Raw genomic sequence first — 18,412 nt, forward strand, 5'->3', positions numbered from 1 at the left:
ATAATATATATATATATATGTGTGTGTGTGTGTGTGTGTGTGTGTGTGTGTGTGTGTATGTATGTGAGGGCAATAGTATATAGACAAAGAGATCATTCACATGAAAATTGATTGAGGTTTGAACTCTGCCACTTCTGTTATGAAACCCTGGACAAGTGTGCACATAGTAATTACTGAGAAACAATTATCTGTTATTCCTACCTGCTCCCTAAAAGTAGTGGAAAGACGGTGTTGTTGCCACCTTCTGGGATATTATGAGAAAGTCCCTAAATTTGAAGTTAGAAGAATTAAATTTAACTCTGATCTCTACTACTTAGAAACTCTTTGAGACCTTGAGACTTTATGTGTCTCAATTTTCTCATTTATAAAAAGGGGATAAAGTATTTTGAACTGTTACCTCATGGGATTGTTGCAAGCTTTGAAATGAATACTGCGATATGAGGGAATGACCAATAACCTCGAACTAGCCTTGTAATTAGAGATTTATTAAAGATAATCATCTTTCAGCTACACAGATACAAATCATGTTTTCATCAATGAAAGCAAGTTCCAGATTGGACTATTAAAAAATTCTTAATTTGCCCTGAAGCAAAAGTTCTTAACCCTTTTTTCTGTATGTTGGAGCTCACTATCAGTCTGGTGAAGTCCTTATGAGAATGTTTTTAAATACATAAAATAAAATATGAAGGAAATAATTATAATGAAATATAATTGCATGTGTGTATATTTTTACAAACAAGTTCATGGATCCAGGTGAAAAACTCTTGCAGCCTGAAAGGTACTGTACATCCTTTTAAGATGTAGGTGGGTCCAATTTCTCTGAAAAGCTACAACATAAAGAAAATAATAAGAGTCATTCTGAAAAGGTGTGAGTATATTCTTTCTCTTCTTGTCTCTTAGTTCCACCTCCTTTGGTTCACACTACTATAGGACAAGGGTCTTTTTCAATCTTTTAGTCTAAATCAGAGTTGAGGCTCTCACAATCAAATTTCCTGGGGTTGGGAAGTCATCTTTTGGTCCTGGTTCCTGCTATATTCCAATAAATGAAGATCTTATTTATATCAATAAGGAATTTAGTTAAGAACAAGGCTAACTGACAAGTTTTCAATTCTGATAACATGCTCACAGATAAAGGAAAGCTGGCCTGAAAGACAAAGAAGTATGTCACATTTCAGAAATGGTTATAATTGCAAAGTACAGAGTGTGAAGGGTTCATCTGAACTAAGAAATGTGGCAAGTTAATTCTCAACATGTGTTTTGATTTCTAGGTTGGCACAACTAGCAACATATTCATCTCTCACTTCTCAGGTACAAGATGAGGAAAAAAAGAGCTATTTGTGTTAAGCTATTATGAAGAAACCTATGGACAGGGACAAATATTGTTCAGTCTAATACAAATGACAATACCCATGCAAATAGAACTATATACACATATACAAAGGAGGGAGCTAGGGAGGGGAGGTAAGGAGGCAGGCTCATATGTGCATATCCAAGTTTCTTAAACCTCTTACTACACCAAGTAAATCTCTATGGGTTCCAAGATACAGATAACTGGCAAGTCTGCAGAACTAAAGATGGTTAAAAAAAAAAAAAAAAAAAAAAAGATGATAAAATCAGAGATTCAGACCAAAAGAAGCCCTGAAAATCAAGTAAATGTCACTTCTTTTTTTTTTTTTTAAACTGAATGACAAAGCCTTATTTACTCATGAGGTAAAAAGTCAAAGATTAGTGAGAAACAGTATTTTATCCCATCCTCAATGTTGAGATGAGATCTGTCTCACACTAAAACAAATGCAGGAAAATTCTAGTGCAGCCGAGATGGCTTTTAGACTGATTCCAGCCTCTGGTTCACCTTGAAGAGGTTCCATCACTTAGAGAGTCACAAAGTCCCTGTGGGACTTGTCCTTAAATGGTTGATGACAACAATACTATCAGAACATCATTCTGCATTTCTAAATTATTTTATCAAAAAGTACAATGAAGTGACAGCTATGTGGTGCCACAGATAGAGCATGCAATCAAGAAGTCCGGAGCTCAAATCCAGCTTCAGACACTTGAATTACTAGGTATGGGAGGGAGGGAGGGAAGGAGGGAAGGAGGGAAGGAGGGAAGGAGGGAAGGAAGGAAATAAGGAAGGAAAGAAGGTACGAAGGAAGGAAGAGAAAAAACAAATTCATTTTTACTTACTCGGAAATAATCACTGCATGCTGCTAGGACAGCCTTGTGGGCATGGAATTTCTGCTCTTCAGCTATGAGGGTGACATCACAGAGAACACCATCACTTCTTTGCTGATTCAAGGCTGCCAGGACAGCATCATGGTGAGAATCGGACTGACAAAGCCTCCGGCCTGTCCGCATTTCTTGAATGCTACAAACAAAATAAATGAAGCCAGTCAATGGTGCAATGATTACACAGGGGGAAAACAACAACAACAACAACAACAACAACAAAAAAAAACAGACCTGATCAAAACATTTCTAAATTCCACTCTGTTGGGGTAAGAGTGGGAGGGGCAATTCAGGGGATAAAAAGAGGAGCCTAGCCCCTGCCCTCTATAAAATTATAATCTACTAGAAGGGGAAAAAAAAAAAAAAAAACAAAAAAAAAAACTAGAGCTCCTAAGGGAGAAGAGTAACTGAGTTGAGGGTGAGAAGAAATAGGAAATTTGAACTTGGCCTTGATGGTTGAATCTGGAGTGGCAACATGGCCTTGGTCTGAAACCTGGGTGTTTAACTTCTTCAAGTTTCAATTTCCTCAACTGTAAAGTAGAAATAAAACTATTTGCACTACCTATTTCAAATTTTGGCTAAAATGTCTTCGTAAATCTTAAAGCTATGAATTTGTATATACCAGAGGAAACCAAAATTTTTAATGCAGTTTTATGCTATTAAAACTTATGTATTTTAAGCTATTTAAGCTTAATTTATCTAATTTAAATTGAACATTAATTAGAATGGTACTAAGACTTTTGGGACACTTACATAGGTATATTTGTTCAGTTGCTTTCCAATTTTATCCAACTCTTTGTGATCCCATTTGGGGTTTCCTAGGCAAAGATACTGGGGTGATTTGATTTTTTTTTCTCCAGCTCATCTTATAGATGAGAAAACTGAGGCAAACATTTACCCAAAGTCAAAAGGCTGGTAAGTTTGGGAGGATTTGAACCTAGAAAAATGAGACTTTCCTGACAGGCCTGGCACTCTATCCACTGTGCTATAGCTGCCCCTTATTTTTCATAGGAAAAAAAAAAACATATTATATATATATATGTGTGTGTGTGTATATATATATATATATATATATATATATTTGTGTGGGTATTGCATGTGTAATGAAATCCTGGTTAGTGGTGGGGCTGGCAAAGAAACCCTAAAATACTGATAAGATCACTCCACTTGCATAGCATGGCAACAACTCCCTGAGGTAAGCAAGGAAGGATGCCGATGGGGATCAGCTCAACCTTACAGGCTCATCCCCTGAAGAGGTCTTGTAGTAACACAACCTTACTGTACCCAAAAGAAAGCCATGCTATGATGGCAAACCCCTCAAGTTAAATTTCCCCTATAAATCTGTCCACAGCCCTAGCCATCTTTGCTGAATGCCTTATGGGTTAGCCTGCCACAGCACTCTGCTTTATGGTACCTTTCTCCTTATAGCTAACTAACTCTTTAAAAGTGCTAAATTCCTCTATGGATTTAACTAAAATGCCAATCAACGGAGTACTCCCACCTCATGGAGTATTCCCTTCCTCCTGATTAATTGTGAATTCCACTAGGGAACTTGTCTTTTCCATTGTTAATTGTTATATGCTCTCCTAGATCTATTTCATATTTATCACTCCTAATGTCTAATTCAACTCTTCATTTTGTCCTTAAACTCTTATAAATAACCTTACCTTTTGCCAAAAAGAAAGACCATTGTGCCAATTGCTCTCCTCAGTGTCATCATTTGGAACTGAACCTCAAGCACAACATATACACATTTATGTAAAGGTATGCATGTGTATATATACATATATAATATGTAATGTACGTACACACATGTGTACACAAGTACACACACATATATGTGCATATATACATGTGTGTATACTCTTGGTTTGGTAAAGGGAATTAGGAAGCAAATATTCTAAGAGGAAAGTAATCAGGTCATTGAGGGCCTTGAATTAAGGGCAACCAACACAGTCACTTGGACCAAATCATCCCAATCTTTGTATCCCAAAGTCAGGCTAGTATAATATAGAATTTGTTCTGAGTTAGAATAAGGGTGTTAAACTGAGACAAATCACTGAGGCCACTTGACTTGTCACTTCATTTTGTAGTCAATGGGGGTCCTAGAAAATAATCCCATCAGACCTATTGCTTTAGGAAGCACATACATCTATATTTATAAGGCTTTACTTGCAATAGTCCTGGCTCTGATAATGCTTTCATTTCCATTCTCCCCATGTGTATCAATCAATCACGTTTATACTCTATCACAAAGAATACAAGTTTAACCAAATTATTGCCATAGTAGAAAAAATATATACTTAATTCTCTCTCTCTCTCTCTCTCTCTCTCTCTCTCTCCATTCCTCCCCTACCCCTTCCCTACATCCCCTCCTCTCCTTTTTGCTCCTCTCTTTCCCCTCTACTCTTCCCTCCAAACCTCAGCATGGCAGAGGACAAAAGCTTGGAAATGGGTGCAACCCATTTTCAGAATCTTATTTCTACCATAAATGCTGACCATCAGATCTCTTGAGACAACATAATCAATTAGCAAGATTTCTTCAAAATAATACTGCACCTAAGACCAATAATGAATTACAGAAAGCAAAACAAACAATGGTTAGGGAAGAATTTTCAAGCTGATATCATATAAAAGCAAACTGGATCAAAGCATCTTAAAATGAGGTCTTTGAAATCCAAGCTGCCTAGGGAGAACAACAAATGAAACCCAGCATGCTTTAATGGAAGTTTCTAAAGCTGGAATCAAATATGTTTAAACTTGTATACTTAAGTCTCCTCTTTATTGTGGGTTTTTGAATGTATTAAATAATTTTCTTTCTCTAAAATGAAAAAAGGAGATATAGCTCAGATTATTCTCCACACATCTTTTTATGAACATCTAAAGAATCTAGTAAATAACATTTCAGTAGGTGTCCATAATTCCTTACATAACACAGGGTTTTTATGCCTTAAATCTACAAAAAAAGTTCTTTAAGTGCTGAGTGTATCTCAAGATCTATTTCACTAAAGGCAAAATGGATCCTGGGTCATTCTGATTTTTGTGTTTGTCACTGGACTTCAATGCTTCTGAAGAGAGAGTAAGGCTGATAACTTTGTGTAACTCTGCCTCATTTAAATCCAATTCATGTACAAAACATTACCTGATTATTTCATTCATACTCTTCAAAAATGGAAAATCATCAACAATAATTTAGAGCTAGAAGGTTCATTTAATGATTACCTATTACCACGCAGTTGTTATAGATAATTAAGTCCCAGAGTCAGAAAAGGGTATGTCCAAGATCATATAAGCAGTTATTAACAAAGTAGAGACTAGACCTACCACTTCTTACCTTTGGTCCACTATATCGGGGGACTTTATTCTTTATTATTCTTTACAACTGTAGTTAGCCTTAGTATGTATATTTTGGCCCAATTGATCAGATTAATGCAAACTCTTTGTGGAGTTCCAGTGTGACAAAGCAAAGGGTGCTTAAGAAAGAAGTCAAACTAAATCCAACTCCTACAATGGCCTAGGACCTACATGGCTGAATCAGAGCATTCGGAAGGAATCTCTCTTATCTATGGCTAATTCACTCACAAGAATTAAAACTGCAATAAAGATCTGATCAAATTAAGATGACAGGCTCTCATGAAAATTCCCATTGATCAAAAATCAAACTAAGGAGAGCTGTTTATCACCATCATAGAATGGCAAGCCCTACTTTTATACATCTGCCTTTGTAATGTGGAAAGATTATGAAAAGTCCCACCAACCATTCTATTCTTCTTATGATGCCAGAATTATAGAAATCCCCACCTTCTGCAGTCAAATTATTGGCTCCAAAACACGAATGTCACCTTAGTTCAAATAACCATACAAAAACTTATTAATGAATTTTAATTCAGTTTAGGAGAGCAAGACCCACAGGGAAAAGAATATTAAAGAAGAAAATTCTAAAAGGATGGTGGCTCAGGTGATTCAGAATAGAAGTGTCAAACAACCGTCAACACTTTAGAACATGGCCCAAACCAGATTAAAATAGAATTTGAAAACATTTAATAAAAATTCAATAAAACACAAATATTATTAATATGTGGTTTTCTAAATCAATATGTCCCCACATGGATCCTCATGCACTAGGTAGTGGCTCTTGTTTATAAATGAGTTTGACAGCACTGATTTGGAAAAAACATTGGTGAAATAATGTGATGCTGTAAAGAAAGAGACCATAGTGTACTCCCACCTCAGGGAATATTCCCTTTCTTCTGGTTTACTGTGAGTTCCACTAAGGAACTTGTCTTTTCCATTGTTAAATGTTATATGTTCTACCAAATCTATTTCATATTTACCACTCCTGGTGTCTAATTTACCTCTTCATTTTGTGTCACCTCTTCTCATAAATAACCCTACCTTTTGCCGAAAAGAAATGTCATTGTGACTTCTTCACATAACTGAACCCCAATATTTGGTGCCAAATCCCAACATTTGCTGCCCCCCTTTTTTTTGCTGAGACAATTGGGGTTAAATGACTTGCCCAGGGTCACATAGCTAGGAAGTGTGAAGTTTTGTTGCTCTTCCCAAAAGATACTATCCATCTCCTTTAGACCTGAATTGTATTCTAACTTCACCTCCACATCCCCAAATGTCTAGTTTCCTTCAAAGCTCAACCCAAATATTACAATTACCTGAAACTTTTCCTAATCCCCTAGCTGCCAATGATTTTCCTCAAAAAAAACCCACCTTGGATTTAGGTACATTTTGCATATATTCCACACATTGTTTTATAGACAGGAAGTCTACTAGTCTAGTATACTTTAGTATAGAAAATTGGCCACAGCAGCCTTCTTTGTAGTGGCCAGAAACTGGAAACTGAGTGGATGCCCATCAATTGGAGAATGGCCGAATAAATTGTGGTGTATGAATGTTATGGAATATTATTGTTCTGTAAGAAATGACCAGCAGGATGATTTCAGAAAGGCCTAAAGAGCTTATATGAACTGATGATGAGAAAATGAGCAGGACCAGGAGATCATTATGCACTTTAACAACAATACTATATGATGATCAATTCTGATGGATGTGGCCATCTTCAACAATGAGATGAGTTCCAATAGAGCAGTAATGAACTGAACTAGCTACACTCACTGAAAGAACTCTGGGAGATGACTATGAACCACTACATAGAATTCCCAATCCCTCTATTTTTGTCCGCCTGCATTTTTGATTTCCTTCACAGGTTAATTGTACACTATTTCAAAGTCAGATTCTTTCTATACATCAAAATAACTGTATGGACATGTATACATATATTGTATTTAACTTATACTTTAACATATTTAACATGCATTGGTCAACCTGCCATCTGGGGGAGGGGTTGGGGGGAAGGAGAGGAAAAATTGGAACAAAAGGTTTCGCAATTGTCAATGCTGAAAAATTACCCATGTATATATCTTGGAAATAAAAAGCAAAAAAAAAAATTGGCCACAGAACTAGGAAGAACTGTGATCAAACCCTAATTCTGATACATACTGGTTCTGTGACCCTGCACAAGTAATTTAAACTCTTAGTGCCTTATAACTGTCTGAGAATTTAAGTTGAAGAAGAGCTACAGACTTGCTTTGGAATCTATATCCCCAGAATTTAATCCAGTGTATGGCACTAAGAAACCACTTAATAAACACCTGTTGGCTGATTGACTGGAGTATTCTTTCATCAGTTCCCAACAAAATGAAAGTAGGTAGGAATAAGAGACGATCATTTAGTTATTACATTCATTTTAAAAAGTTATATTTTGTCATTTCCCAAAATATCTTTTTCTACTTCTTCCCTCAGAAGATATAACATAAAACAAATACTTTTTTTTTAATTCAATTACTAAATGATCAGACATGCTCTGAAAACAATTGTGTGTGTGTGTGTGTGTGTTTTGTCATTTCAGTCATATCCAATTCTTCATTACTCCATTTTGGGGTTTTCTTGGCAAAGATACTGGAATGGTTGACCATTTCCTTTTTCAGTTCATTTTACAGATGAGGAGCAATTTGCCCAGAGTTACATAGCTTTTAAGTGTTTAAGGGCAGTTTTGAACTCTGAAAGATGAAGCTTCCCAGGCCCAATGCTCTATCCACTCTTGCACCTGGCTACTTTATAAAAATGATCTGCAATGATAAAGGGCTTTTAACTGGAGAAGAAGGTTGGTTGCTTCTCCCAAGTTGCCCAACCCAGTACACTGTTTGTTTGTAGTGGAGCAATGGGGACTACTTCCTCTACTTAGACAGTATTCTGCCAATCCAACTCCCTAAATGACTCAAAAATCTTTTGGCAGCTCCATTTACAAGGCTGGCTCAAACCATGATATTTTTACTAAGACTGTGTTGTCATTCATTTGATAAACTGAGGTAAATACCCAGCTGTATTCTTCATGTCACTGATACATTCAGAATGGATGGAACAGGACTCACATGAAATGCAAGTGGACAGCCAATTAATCTTATTAGGTCCTCTTGACTCAGGAAGATTGGGAATGTCAGCACAGTGACAAGGAGAAAAAATGACAAAAGGAGATCAAGGAAGTGCTCGTGGGAAGGTAGGAGGATTATTTTCAACTGAAATGTGGCAGTTCATTTTGAAATGGTTACAGTTGACTGAATATGCACCCAGAGCATTTCACAGAAGGCATATTTTTAAAGAAATAAAAACATTCTTTGATTCAAAGTTGCAAGGGGTCTAGTGGAAATCAAGAGATATAATAAGGTAACCCCAAAAAGATTACAGCAGTTTTCCAGGGCTGACTCATATTTAAAAAGTGGTGGAAGGGACAACACTGAGGAAATATATCATAGGAAAAGACACTGGTCTAAATCACAAAACAGAAGAGAGAGATATCAAATGGATAGCCTAAATACGACTGCCTTGGTATAGCAGAAAAGCAAAAAGATCTAGAGAAAGTGAATCAGTAAATAAATATTTATTATTAAGAATATTCTATCTGCCTGGCATTGTACTAAGCACTAAGGATAAAAAGAAAGGCAAAAACAGACTGGGTAATTCCCCTTAGAAATTTGATGGGATATGGACAAGAACCCACAGGAAGAGAAGGAATGGAATGGATTGCATTCTATACCAATGATGGGCACCACCATTCTGCACCCATAATACTGAAATTATGGATTTGCTGAAATGGTAAAGAAAGTTCCCAGAGGCTAGAAAAAATTTTTTTATCATCTGTATATCAGGCTCATCACTTATTTTTTTCTCTTTGCCCTCAATATGAAAAAAAAAAAAGTTTTTTTTTTTAAAGATCCATAGTAAAACATTTGTCTTACAGTCTGTAAATAATTAATAATTATTTAATATTGAACTAGGTTGATGTGTTGATTAATTTTGCTGGACTGCATTTTTTCCCTATATTATTCCTTTTCATAAGTAGGGGGAGAGAGGAGACGCTCTCAAAGGGGAAGCATGAAATTTAATGGGAAATGTAGGCAAAGTAAGAAAAAACATGTTAATGAAATATATTTAAAAGGTACCAGATAAAAATAGATGAACATTTTAGAAATATATGTCAGAAAGAATACAAGTGTAATTTTTCTTTCTCCAATAAAATAAATGCACATAGATATACAAAATGAATATCTTGTTAACAAGATTTAGAATCTCCAAGCTCAAGGAAAATAACAAAATCTTTATCAACCTTTATTTTTGTAGTACAACCAATTTATAGTGACTGTTTACACATGTTTTCCTAATATAAAGAAAACATAATAACAAGACAATAAAAATTAAATTCATATAACAAAATTATTTAGTTCCTTACTGAAGAATTTTGAGGGAAATGTGACTTTCTGATCATTGAACTTTAAAATTTTAAAATTTGGAAATTACAAAATTTCTTTTGTCTTCTTTTATGTCCTCTCAAATGCTGGGTATTTTGAAATTTGACTTGAGCAAAGAGGATGAATGCATCACAATAATTACCTTTTAATGTGTCCTTTCTTATTTCCTCAATATAGTAGCACAATTTATATCCTTATTATTATGGCTGAATCAGTATTTGCATTACAGACTTCTATTGACAGGGTTTAAATCTTGCCAGGAAAAAGCAGCTCTAAGTGAAAACTTGGCAAAGAATAAAAGGCTCAGGGCTGCAATAAATTTATTGTTACAAAATTTTAACATAACCAGTTCAGTTCAATTTTTAAATATACACTTTTTTATTACAATTTAAAACTATTTACTATTTAAGACATTTGGTAAAAGATCACAAATATTTTGGAAGCAGTATGCTACAAACTGTTAAAAAATAAAGACAAATCTTCTGACACTTGGCAGGAAATAAAAGCCTAAAAATTATTATTATAGTATTCCAAGTGGGTTTTTTTTCCATCACAGATTAAAATTTCCAAAAGAATTTCATTAGGATAGTCCATATGTATACATGGCTTCTTAATGAAGATACGAAGCTCCATTTGATGTAAATAGTCATTAATAATAAACTGAGCCACATGTAAATAGAAACTATAAGTAAGGCTATTTTTAAATTAGAAGTGGTAGTCAAACTTCTGACTGCTGCCAAAAAGTCCCTTAGTTAGAATCACAATTTGTCTCTCATGTTTTTATGGATTATGATCTCACTGCTTTGGCCCTTCTAGAAATGGAAATCACAAATGCCTAAGTACATTTCCTAAAACTTATCCTTTTAGCATTCTTTTTTTCTAATACTTGATGGTGAAGGAAAGGAAGTTAAGAAGAAGAAAATAAAAGAACCCTTCAGAGATACTATGTTGAAGTAATGGAGTTTAGGCAGAGATATAACTAGCATGTATGGCAGAGCAAGGAAATCACAGCTGAACAGAATATGATGACTCAAATCAACCATTTGAACATAATATAAGAAGTAATTAAAACAAATTTTGTTGGGCTGCTAGAGGCATATTCTTTTTTTCCCTATGTATTGGGTATTTTATGTTATTTTATTTTCATTATAGCTTTTTATCGACAAAACATATGCATGGATAATTTTTCAACATTGACCCTTGCAAAAATTTCTGTTTCAACTTTTCCCCTCCTTCCCTCCATCCCCTCCCCTAGATGGCAGGTAGTCCCATACATGTTAAACATGTTAAAGTATATGTGAAATACAATATACATATATACATACATATATATATATATACATACATATATATACAGACACATATTTCTACAGTTATCTTGCTGCACAAGAAAAATCAGATTTAGAAAGAATTGTGTAAAAATAACCTGGAAAAAAATACAAGTAAACAATAACAGAAAGAGTATAAATGCTATGTTGTGGTCCATACTCATTTCCCAGGGATCACTATTGATCAATTGGAACTGATTTGTATCCTCTCATTGCTGAAGATAGCCACTTCCATGACAATTGATTATCACATAGTATTGTTGTTGAAGTATATAATGATCTCCCTGCCCTGCTCATTTCACTTAGCATCAGTTCATATAAATCTCTCCAAGCCTCTCTGTATTCATCCTGCTGGTCATTTCTTACAGAACAATAATATTCCATAACATTCATATACCACAATTTATTCAGCCATTCTCCAATTGATGGGCATTCATTCAATTTCCAGTTTCTAGCCACTACGAAAAGGGCTGCCTCAAACATTTTTTGCACATGTGGATCCCTTTCCCTTCTTTAATATTAGAGGGATATTCTTTACTTTCCGTCTTGTCAAAGTTCCTGTGTTAAAAATGTATACTTTCTTATTTTTTGGATGGGGAAAGGGATGGTTATGGGGCAAAGCCCTTATCCCTTCACCCTAGTTATGACTCTCTAACTAAGAAAGAGGCAAAATATCAATTTTCTGAAGAAAGTTCAAAGGCCTAGTTCCTCTAAAAAGGAGATCTATTATCGAAGAAAGATTGCCATGTAAAAAAAGACATGCATGTCCAGTTCAGAAAGTAAACTTCCTTTGATTAGGGGTGAGCCCTTCTAAATCAGCTTATTTTTTAATATCTTCAAGAATCTCATGAGAATAGAAGTTGTCTTTGTCTTTTTCACACCACTACAATTTTAAAGGACCCTACTCAGAAGATTTGGAACTGCCAGTCTGTCCCTAACAATACCAAAGTGCTTTATCCTGACTGCCCTAACTCTAATGGTACACTGGAAAATCCTAAATTCCCTGGGCAAGCAAGACATTTCTCAGCAACGTCTGATAAGCCCAGGTTTAACTAAGTTTAACTACAGGAAAATGCATGGATCAAAGAAGGGTATAGATTAATAATGTTCTGGTAGAGTTTATATCCCTCCAAACTCTACTAGTTTGATTTTAATCAATGTAAAAATTTTTATAAAGAAGACTTTCTCTTCTGAGTTTTCTATAGAGCCCCAAGACTCATTTTTACAGAATAAATTTGGTGCATGATCAGCTACATTTTGAAGATGTAAATTTCTTAAACAGCTGCACATTTTCAAATATCTGCATACTCAACAACATTTTATTTTAAAATTCATGTCAACTTCTATACCCACTTTTACTTAGTATTTAAATATACAAAAACATACATGCAAAAATAGTCATTTTGTGCAACTAGTTTTCAAATAAGAAGACCAATAACTAGATGATATATTTGCATATCAAAAAAGACCAAATATCATTAAAAATCCATACTTTTCTTAAACACCATGGTCTACACTAAAAAACAAAAAGAAAAAAGAAAAGAAAAAGAAAAATGAGTAGTGTCAATACAATTTTTTTCCAAATAGTTTCATCTAGCTTTTCATGAATTTAATAGTAATAAAATTATTCATGATTATCTCATATATGCTTTCTGTATGATAAACCAGAGGGGCCTTCTTCTTCCTCTACTTCTCTCAAGAGGTTTTCATACAAATGAAATGCATGAATGTTAAAAGAAATTTATTCATCTTAGTTGACAGGTTGTTAAAAGGCTCTTATTATAGAATCCAACTTTATTTTCTTAGTGAATGTTTCTTATAAACTACATCCCAAAATACCTTACAAAGTTAAATGCTACCTGGCAACAAAGAAAATATAGGATAAAGCTATTAGGAATAACATTTGATATGCTTAGTACCTAACTAAGAAATGATGGAGTCATGTCTGAAGGTAAATAATCAGAAATATAAGGTGTGATACTAAAGGGGACAGATTTTTCAAACAATCATATCACAAATCATACATCCAAAAAGGTGCTGTCCTTCAGAGACAGTCTATACACACACATTCTGATATTACCATTTGTTGTTCAAAACATTTTATAAATTACCTTCCAAACTAGTTGATGAAATGCAAAAGAAATTTGTCTCTATTTTTGACCCAATCAAGTATAATCCTTTGTTATTTCCTTATTTATTTCCAGTTTTGACTGGTTATTCTCAGTTTAATCTAACCCCTAATTATCTATATACAGCAAATTTCTATTATGGGACCTCTTCTTTGCTCTATGTATATTCTCTCTCTTACTGATCTCATCACCCATGGGTTTAATTGTTATGTCTATTTAGATGATGTCAGAACTACCCTTCTATTCTAATTTCCTATTCACACAGACTGCTATCCTGAAAAACGTGTCTTCTTTTTCTTTCCTCATGTTTGTCAAGATAGTAATCCTCCAGTTATAATACAATCTCTTATAAAATCTCTGCCTTTCGGAAAATTTGAACTTTTTTACTATTTAGTTCAAGCACCAGCTTCTACATGAATTCTTTGTTTTGTCCCCATCCAACTTTGCTAATGCCCCCCTTCTCCCAAATTATTTGTATCTATTTGAATTTATATATATATATATATATATATATATATACTTTCTTGTATAAATATAAATATATATGTAGATATATACACATGCATCTCTTCTGCTGCTAATGCCTTCCCTTCAAGATTAATTTCCATTTACTCCGTCTATGTACCTATATAGGTATATACATGTTATCTCTTCTGTTAGAATATAAGATCATTTGATACCAAGGATAGTGCTTTCTCTTTCCTTGTCTTTCCCTGTCCCAGGCCATCCTCCACACTGGTTAACACGGTATTCCTAAATTACAAATATGTGACTAAATTACTCATCTACTCAATAATTCCAATTATTCTCTATTAGCTTAAGTAACAAATACTAACTCCCTGTTTGACATATCAAGCCCTGACAGCCATACTTAAACTTATTTTTCCAGCTATACTCTCTTTCTTACCTTCTTCATGTAGCCAAACTAACTTTTTCCATACACACACCAGCCCAGCTTCCATTTCTGTGTCTTTAAGCAGCCTTTAAATTGGGATATTCCAATATGCCAGGAATGCATTCTCTCTTTCCTCACAGCCCTTAGAATCCCTAGTTTTCTTTAAAATGTAAGCTAAGTATTACTTACTATGTGAGACCATTTCTGATTGCCCCAGCGGCTAATTCATACATACATACACACACACATTACCTCACATTTCTTTGTGGATATAAATTATTGAAAACATAGATATGTGTATTTTTATACACACACACACATACACATATAAACACATCAGGTAAGTAAGTGGCTTAGATAAAGCACTGACTCTGAAGTCAGGTAAATGTGAGTTCAAAAATTACCTTAGGCACTTAGTAGTTGTATAATGCTAAGCAAATCACTTAACTTTTATCTAAATTTCCTCATCAGTAAAATGAGATAATAATAATAAGACCTACCTTCCAAGTTTTTTGTGAGGATAATATGAGATATTATTTGCAAAGCTTTGCAAATCTAAAAATGCCATATTTATTTGTTATGTTGTTTATATAGGAGAAACACACCCATATTGTTTTGCACTGATAGAATAATAAAATAATAATAATAAAAATAACATTTATATATACTGCTTTAAGATTTGAAAAGTACTTTATATAAATTATCTTATTTGAGCCTAAATTCATTGAAGGTTTTCACTTTCATTTTTAATCGCAGAACATAGCACATGGCCTGGCCACAGTAAACAATCAATAAATTTTTGATTGTTTGATCACCAGACTTAGCTGTCTCCCAAGACTTTTTATTATTGATGAAATCCAAAAACACAATTAAAAATGTTTTTGAGCAATAACAGCATTTTAAGAATAAATATGGAACCTATTGAGGGAGCTTCAGAGATATAACAAACACTCACTTAATTCTATAACTTACAGCACACAGTAAAATCCTCCACTATAAAGGTCTTCCTGCTATTCAGGTGACCTTGAGTTATTAAGGCTTTTACCCATGCATATATCCTGTAAATAAAAGGCTATTAAATAAAAAAAAATTTAAAAAAAAAGACTTTTTCAATAAACTTCAAGCTCTATTAGGTTCTACTTCAAGTTAGAAAGGCTTCTGGAAAGGTCTAACAGCCAAATGTCATCCAAGGGCTGGCTTAAGTTAAAAAAAAAAAAAAGCTGTCCACCAGGTGACAAAGCCAGGAGAATATCAATTTTTTGAGGGAAGAGATTGTTCTGTTTTTCCCTCTATGTGTGTAGCCCCCAGCATGACATCTGACAAAATTACTCATGAAGTCAAGCTTCTAAGGTAAGGAAGGCTAGCTATTGTCTGGAGCTTGAGGGATTTCATGTCCTAAAGCATATGTTAAAACATCATCCACATGATTTTCAAGTCACACTTGATATTAGCAGAGTTAAACTATTAGAAGAAAAGAAATGAAGGAAGAGTGATCTAAAAAATACTTTGAAAAGAAGGGACGGTTATAAGCAACACAGAAAAGACCAAAGCATTCAGTCTTTGTGCTACATTAGATTAAGAAAAGGTCTAACTAGTGAAGCTGCTTTGTATTTCAGAAAAGCTTCACACTAAGTGGCCAAGACACCCTCCAGGAAAATTCATCACTATACCTCTCAGACGGCATTCTGAAATTTTCTGCTCCTGTGTCTCTGCTTTTAAAACCTTTTGGAGAAATAAGCAAGCATTCCAGCTGAACAAAAGAGGAGAAGGAAAAACATATTAATCTAAAAACACAACTGCATTCTGAATCTTCATGATTAGTGGTAATCCTAAAACTTGGAAAGGGGTGCACTGAGGCAAACGTCTCAACTATTAGGTTACTTAATAAGCCAGATATGATTATAAATGTTAAGGATCTTGCATATTCTTGGAACTCAGGAGAAATTTCCTCCCCTGCATTATGTAGGGACTTGGACTTTATGACCCCAAATAGCTCTCACAATGTATAAATGTGTGTAAACATCAGGGACTTGAGGATCACACTGAGCTATAAGAAGGTGGCACAGGAGACCAGCAGGACAAAGGCAAAGAACTGAAGAGTTCCAAAAATATAAAGCTTTTTATTTCCACAGCTTACTGAAGATCTCCACCTCTATGCCTCTTTCCAAAAGAATTAAATCTCCTGATTGAGACCAGTTCCAATGATCTTGTGATGAAGAGAGTCATCTACACCCAGACAGAGGAGTATGGGAACTGAGTGGGGATCACAACATAACATTTTCACTCTTTTTTTTTGTTGTTTGCTTGCATTTTATTTTGCTTCTCTTTTTTCCTTGTTTATCTGATTTTTATTGTGCAGCAAGATTATTATATAAATATGTATACATATATTGGATTTAACATATATTTTAATATGTTTAACATATATCAGATTACTTGTCATCTAGGAGAGAAGGTGGGGGGAAGGAGAGGAAAATTTGGAACGCAAGGTTTTGTAAGGGTCAATGTTGAAAAATTATCTATGCATATGTTTTGAAAATAAAAAGCTTTAATTAAAAAAATTTATGGTATTGCCCCAAAAAAGTAACTTCCATGCTTGGTCATGTCAGGGATATAATATGAATAAAGTTGGCATAATTTAACCTTCAAAAAAAAAAGAAATAAATCTCACACCCTCAGGATCCAGTCTTTGATTGATGAATTTTCTTCCACCTCATCTACCTGAAGCTCACTCCACCACTTCTAGTCATCTCCATACCACACCACCTCCCACTGCACTTTTTGTAACTGTCCCCTCTTCTCCGTTTCCCATGGTTGCTCATTTCTTTTTGCTGTCACTCCTACCAAAACATATATTCCTCGAGGACAGACATGATCTTGTTTACCTATATTTGTCTCTCCAATGATGAGCACAGTAGTATGTGGAAGGTAATAATTACTTAGTAAATGCTTTTTTAAATTAACTCATTCATCAAAATTGCAAGCAACATATCTACAAATAAGTTTATCTTCCCACAAAATAATCTATTCACCTCCATCTCACTCTCTACATTTCTCCTGATAATAATAGCATAGGAATCACCTTTGACTCTTCTATCTTCCTCACTATGCAGAAATCCTCTCCAATTCTTTCACTTAGCCGCTGAGCAATCCTTGGCAAGTCAGCTCACTGCTGTGGCTCTTACTTTCCTTGTCTTATCTATATAAGGGAGTTAAAGACTAAATTATCTCTCTGATCTCTTTCAGCTCCTACATTCTAAGATTCTAAATTGCCAACTCTATTAAATTGACTACCTCACAATCTCTTTTATATTCATATCCTTCTCTTCAGTCTTACCATAACCACCCTAGCTTAGGACCTTATTATCTTGTAATCTAAACTGAAATGTAATAAACTCTTCCTAGAAACAGAAATGTTTACACATTTCTAGGTTTTTCCCTTCTTCACTATTGCCCATGTAACCTTCTTTTTTCAGAGCGGATTATCCTTTTTTTTCCCTTTTTTTTTTAAACTTAAAATTAAATACAAAATAAAACAAAATTAAAAAAGAAAGCTAGAAAAGGAAAATTAAAAAAAATATCATGTGCCCAGCAGATCAGAATTCAAAATATGTAACAAATTTCCATTTCAAGGAAGCATATAAAATAATAGAAGAAACCATATTCTTGACTGCCCATCTTTTCTCTGCTTATTCTTTTGTTCACTGCTGTGTGCTCTATATTTTTTACCCCTTTCATCCTCCCCATCTCTCCAGCAGGATATAGTTCAGCATAAATGTTTTTGTATATACATATACATATAATATTCATGTGGCATGTATGTGTATATATATATATATATATTCACACACATACATATACCTATCTACCTACATACACAATACTTTTATATATATATATGTATATATATATTATATATATATATACACACACACACAGAGGCATTTACAAATATGTAGACATGGATCTAAAGCAATATTAATATGACTGATATATAAATAATGTAATTTC

At 34.3% G+C, this 18,412-nt stretch overlaps 1 protein-coding gene across 2 annotated transcripts in view; it reads right to left on the bottom strand.

The window, feature by feature from the left end:
• The window catches only part of KLHL32 (kelch like family member 32), a 213,110-nt gene extending 196,942 nt beyond the window's left edge, over positions 1-16,168 (bottom strand). The window contains exons 1-2 of one of the 2 annotated variants that reach the window (XR_004233644.1): positions 16,072-16,168; positions 2,188-2,368 (exon numbers count right to left, since the gene is read on the bottom strand). Coding sequence is in view for 1 of the 2 variants with exons in the window: in XM_031964500.1 (XP_031820360.1) it covers positions 2,188-2,368; positions 16,072-16,085 (195 nt within the window). In the remaining variant the exon portion in view is untranslated. The remainder of the gene's footprint in view (positions 1-2,187; positions 2,369-16,071) is intronic. The other variant, XM_031964500.1, reaches the window with a different exon arrangement.
• Positions 16,169-18,412: the final 2,244 nt, after the last annotated feature.

This window comes from Sarcophilus harrisii, chromosome 4 (assembly GCF_902635505.1).
Source record: "Sarcophilus harrisii chromosome 4, mSarHar1.11, whole genome shotgun sequence".
NCBI lineage: Eukaryota > Metazoa > Chordata > Mammalia > Dasyuromorphia > Dasyuridae > Sarcophilus > Sarcophilus harrisii.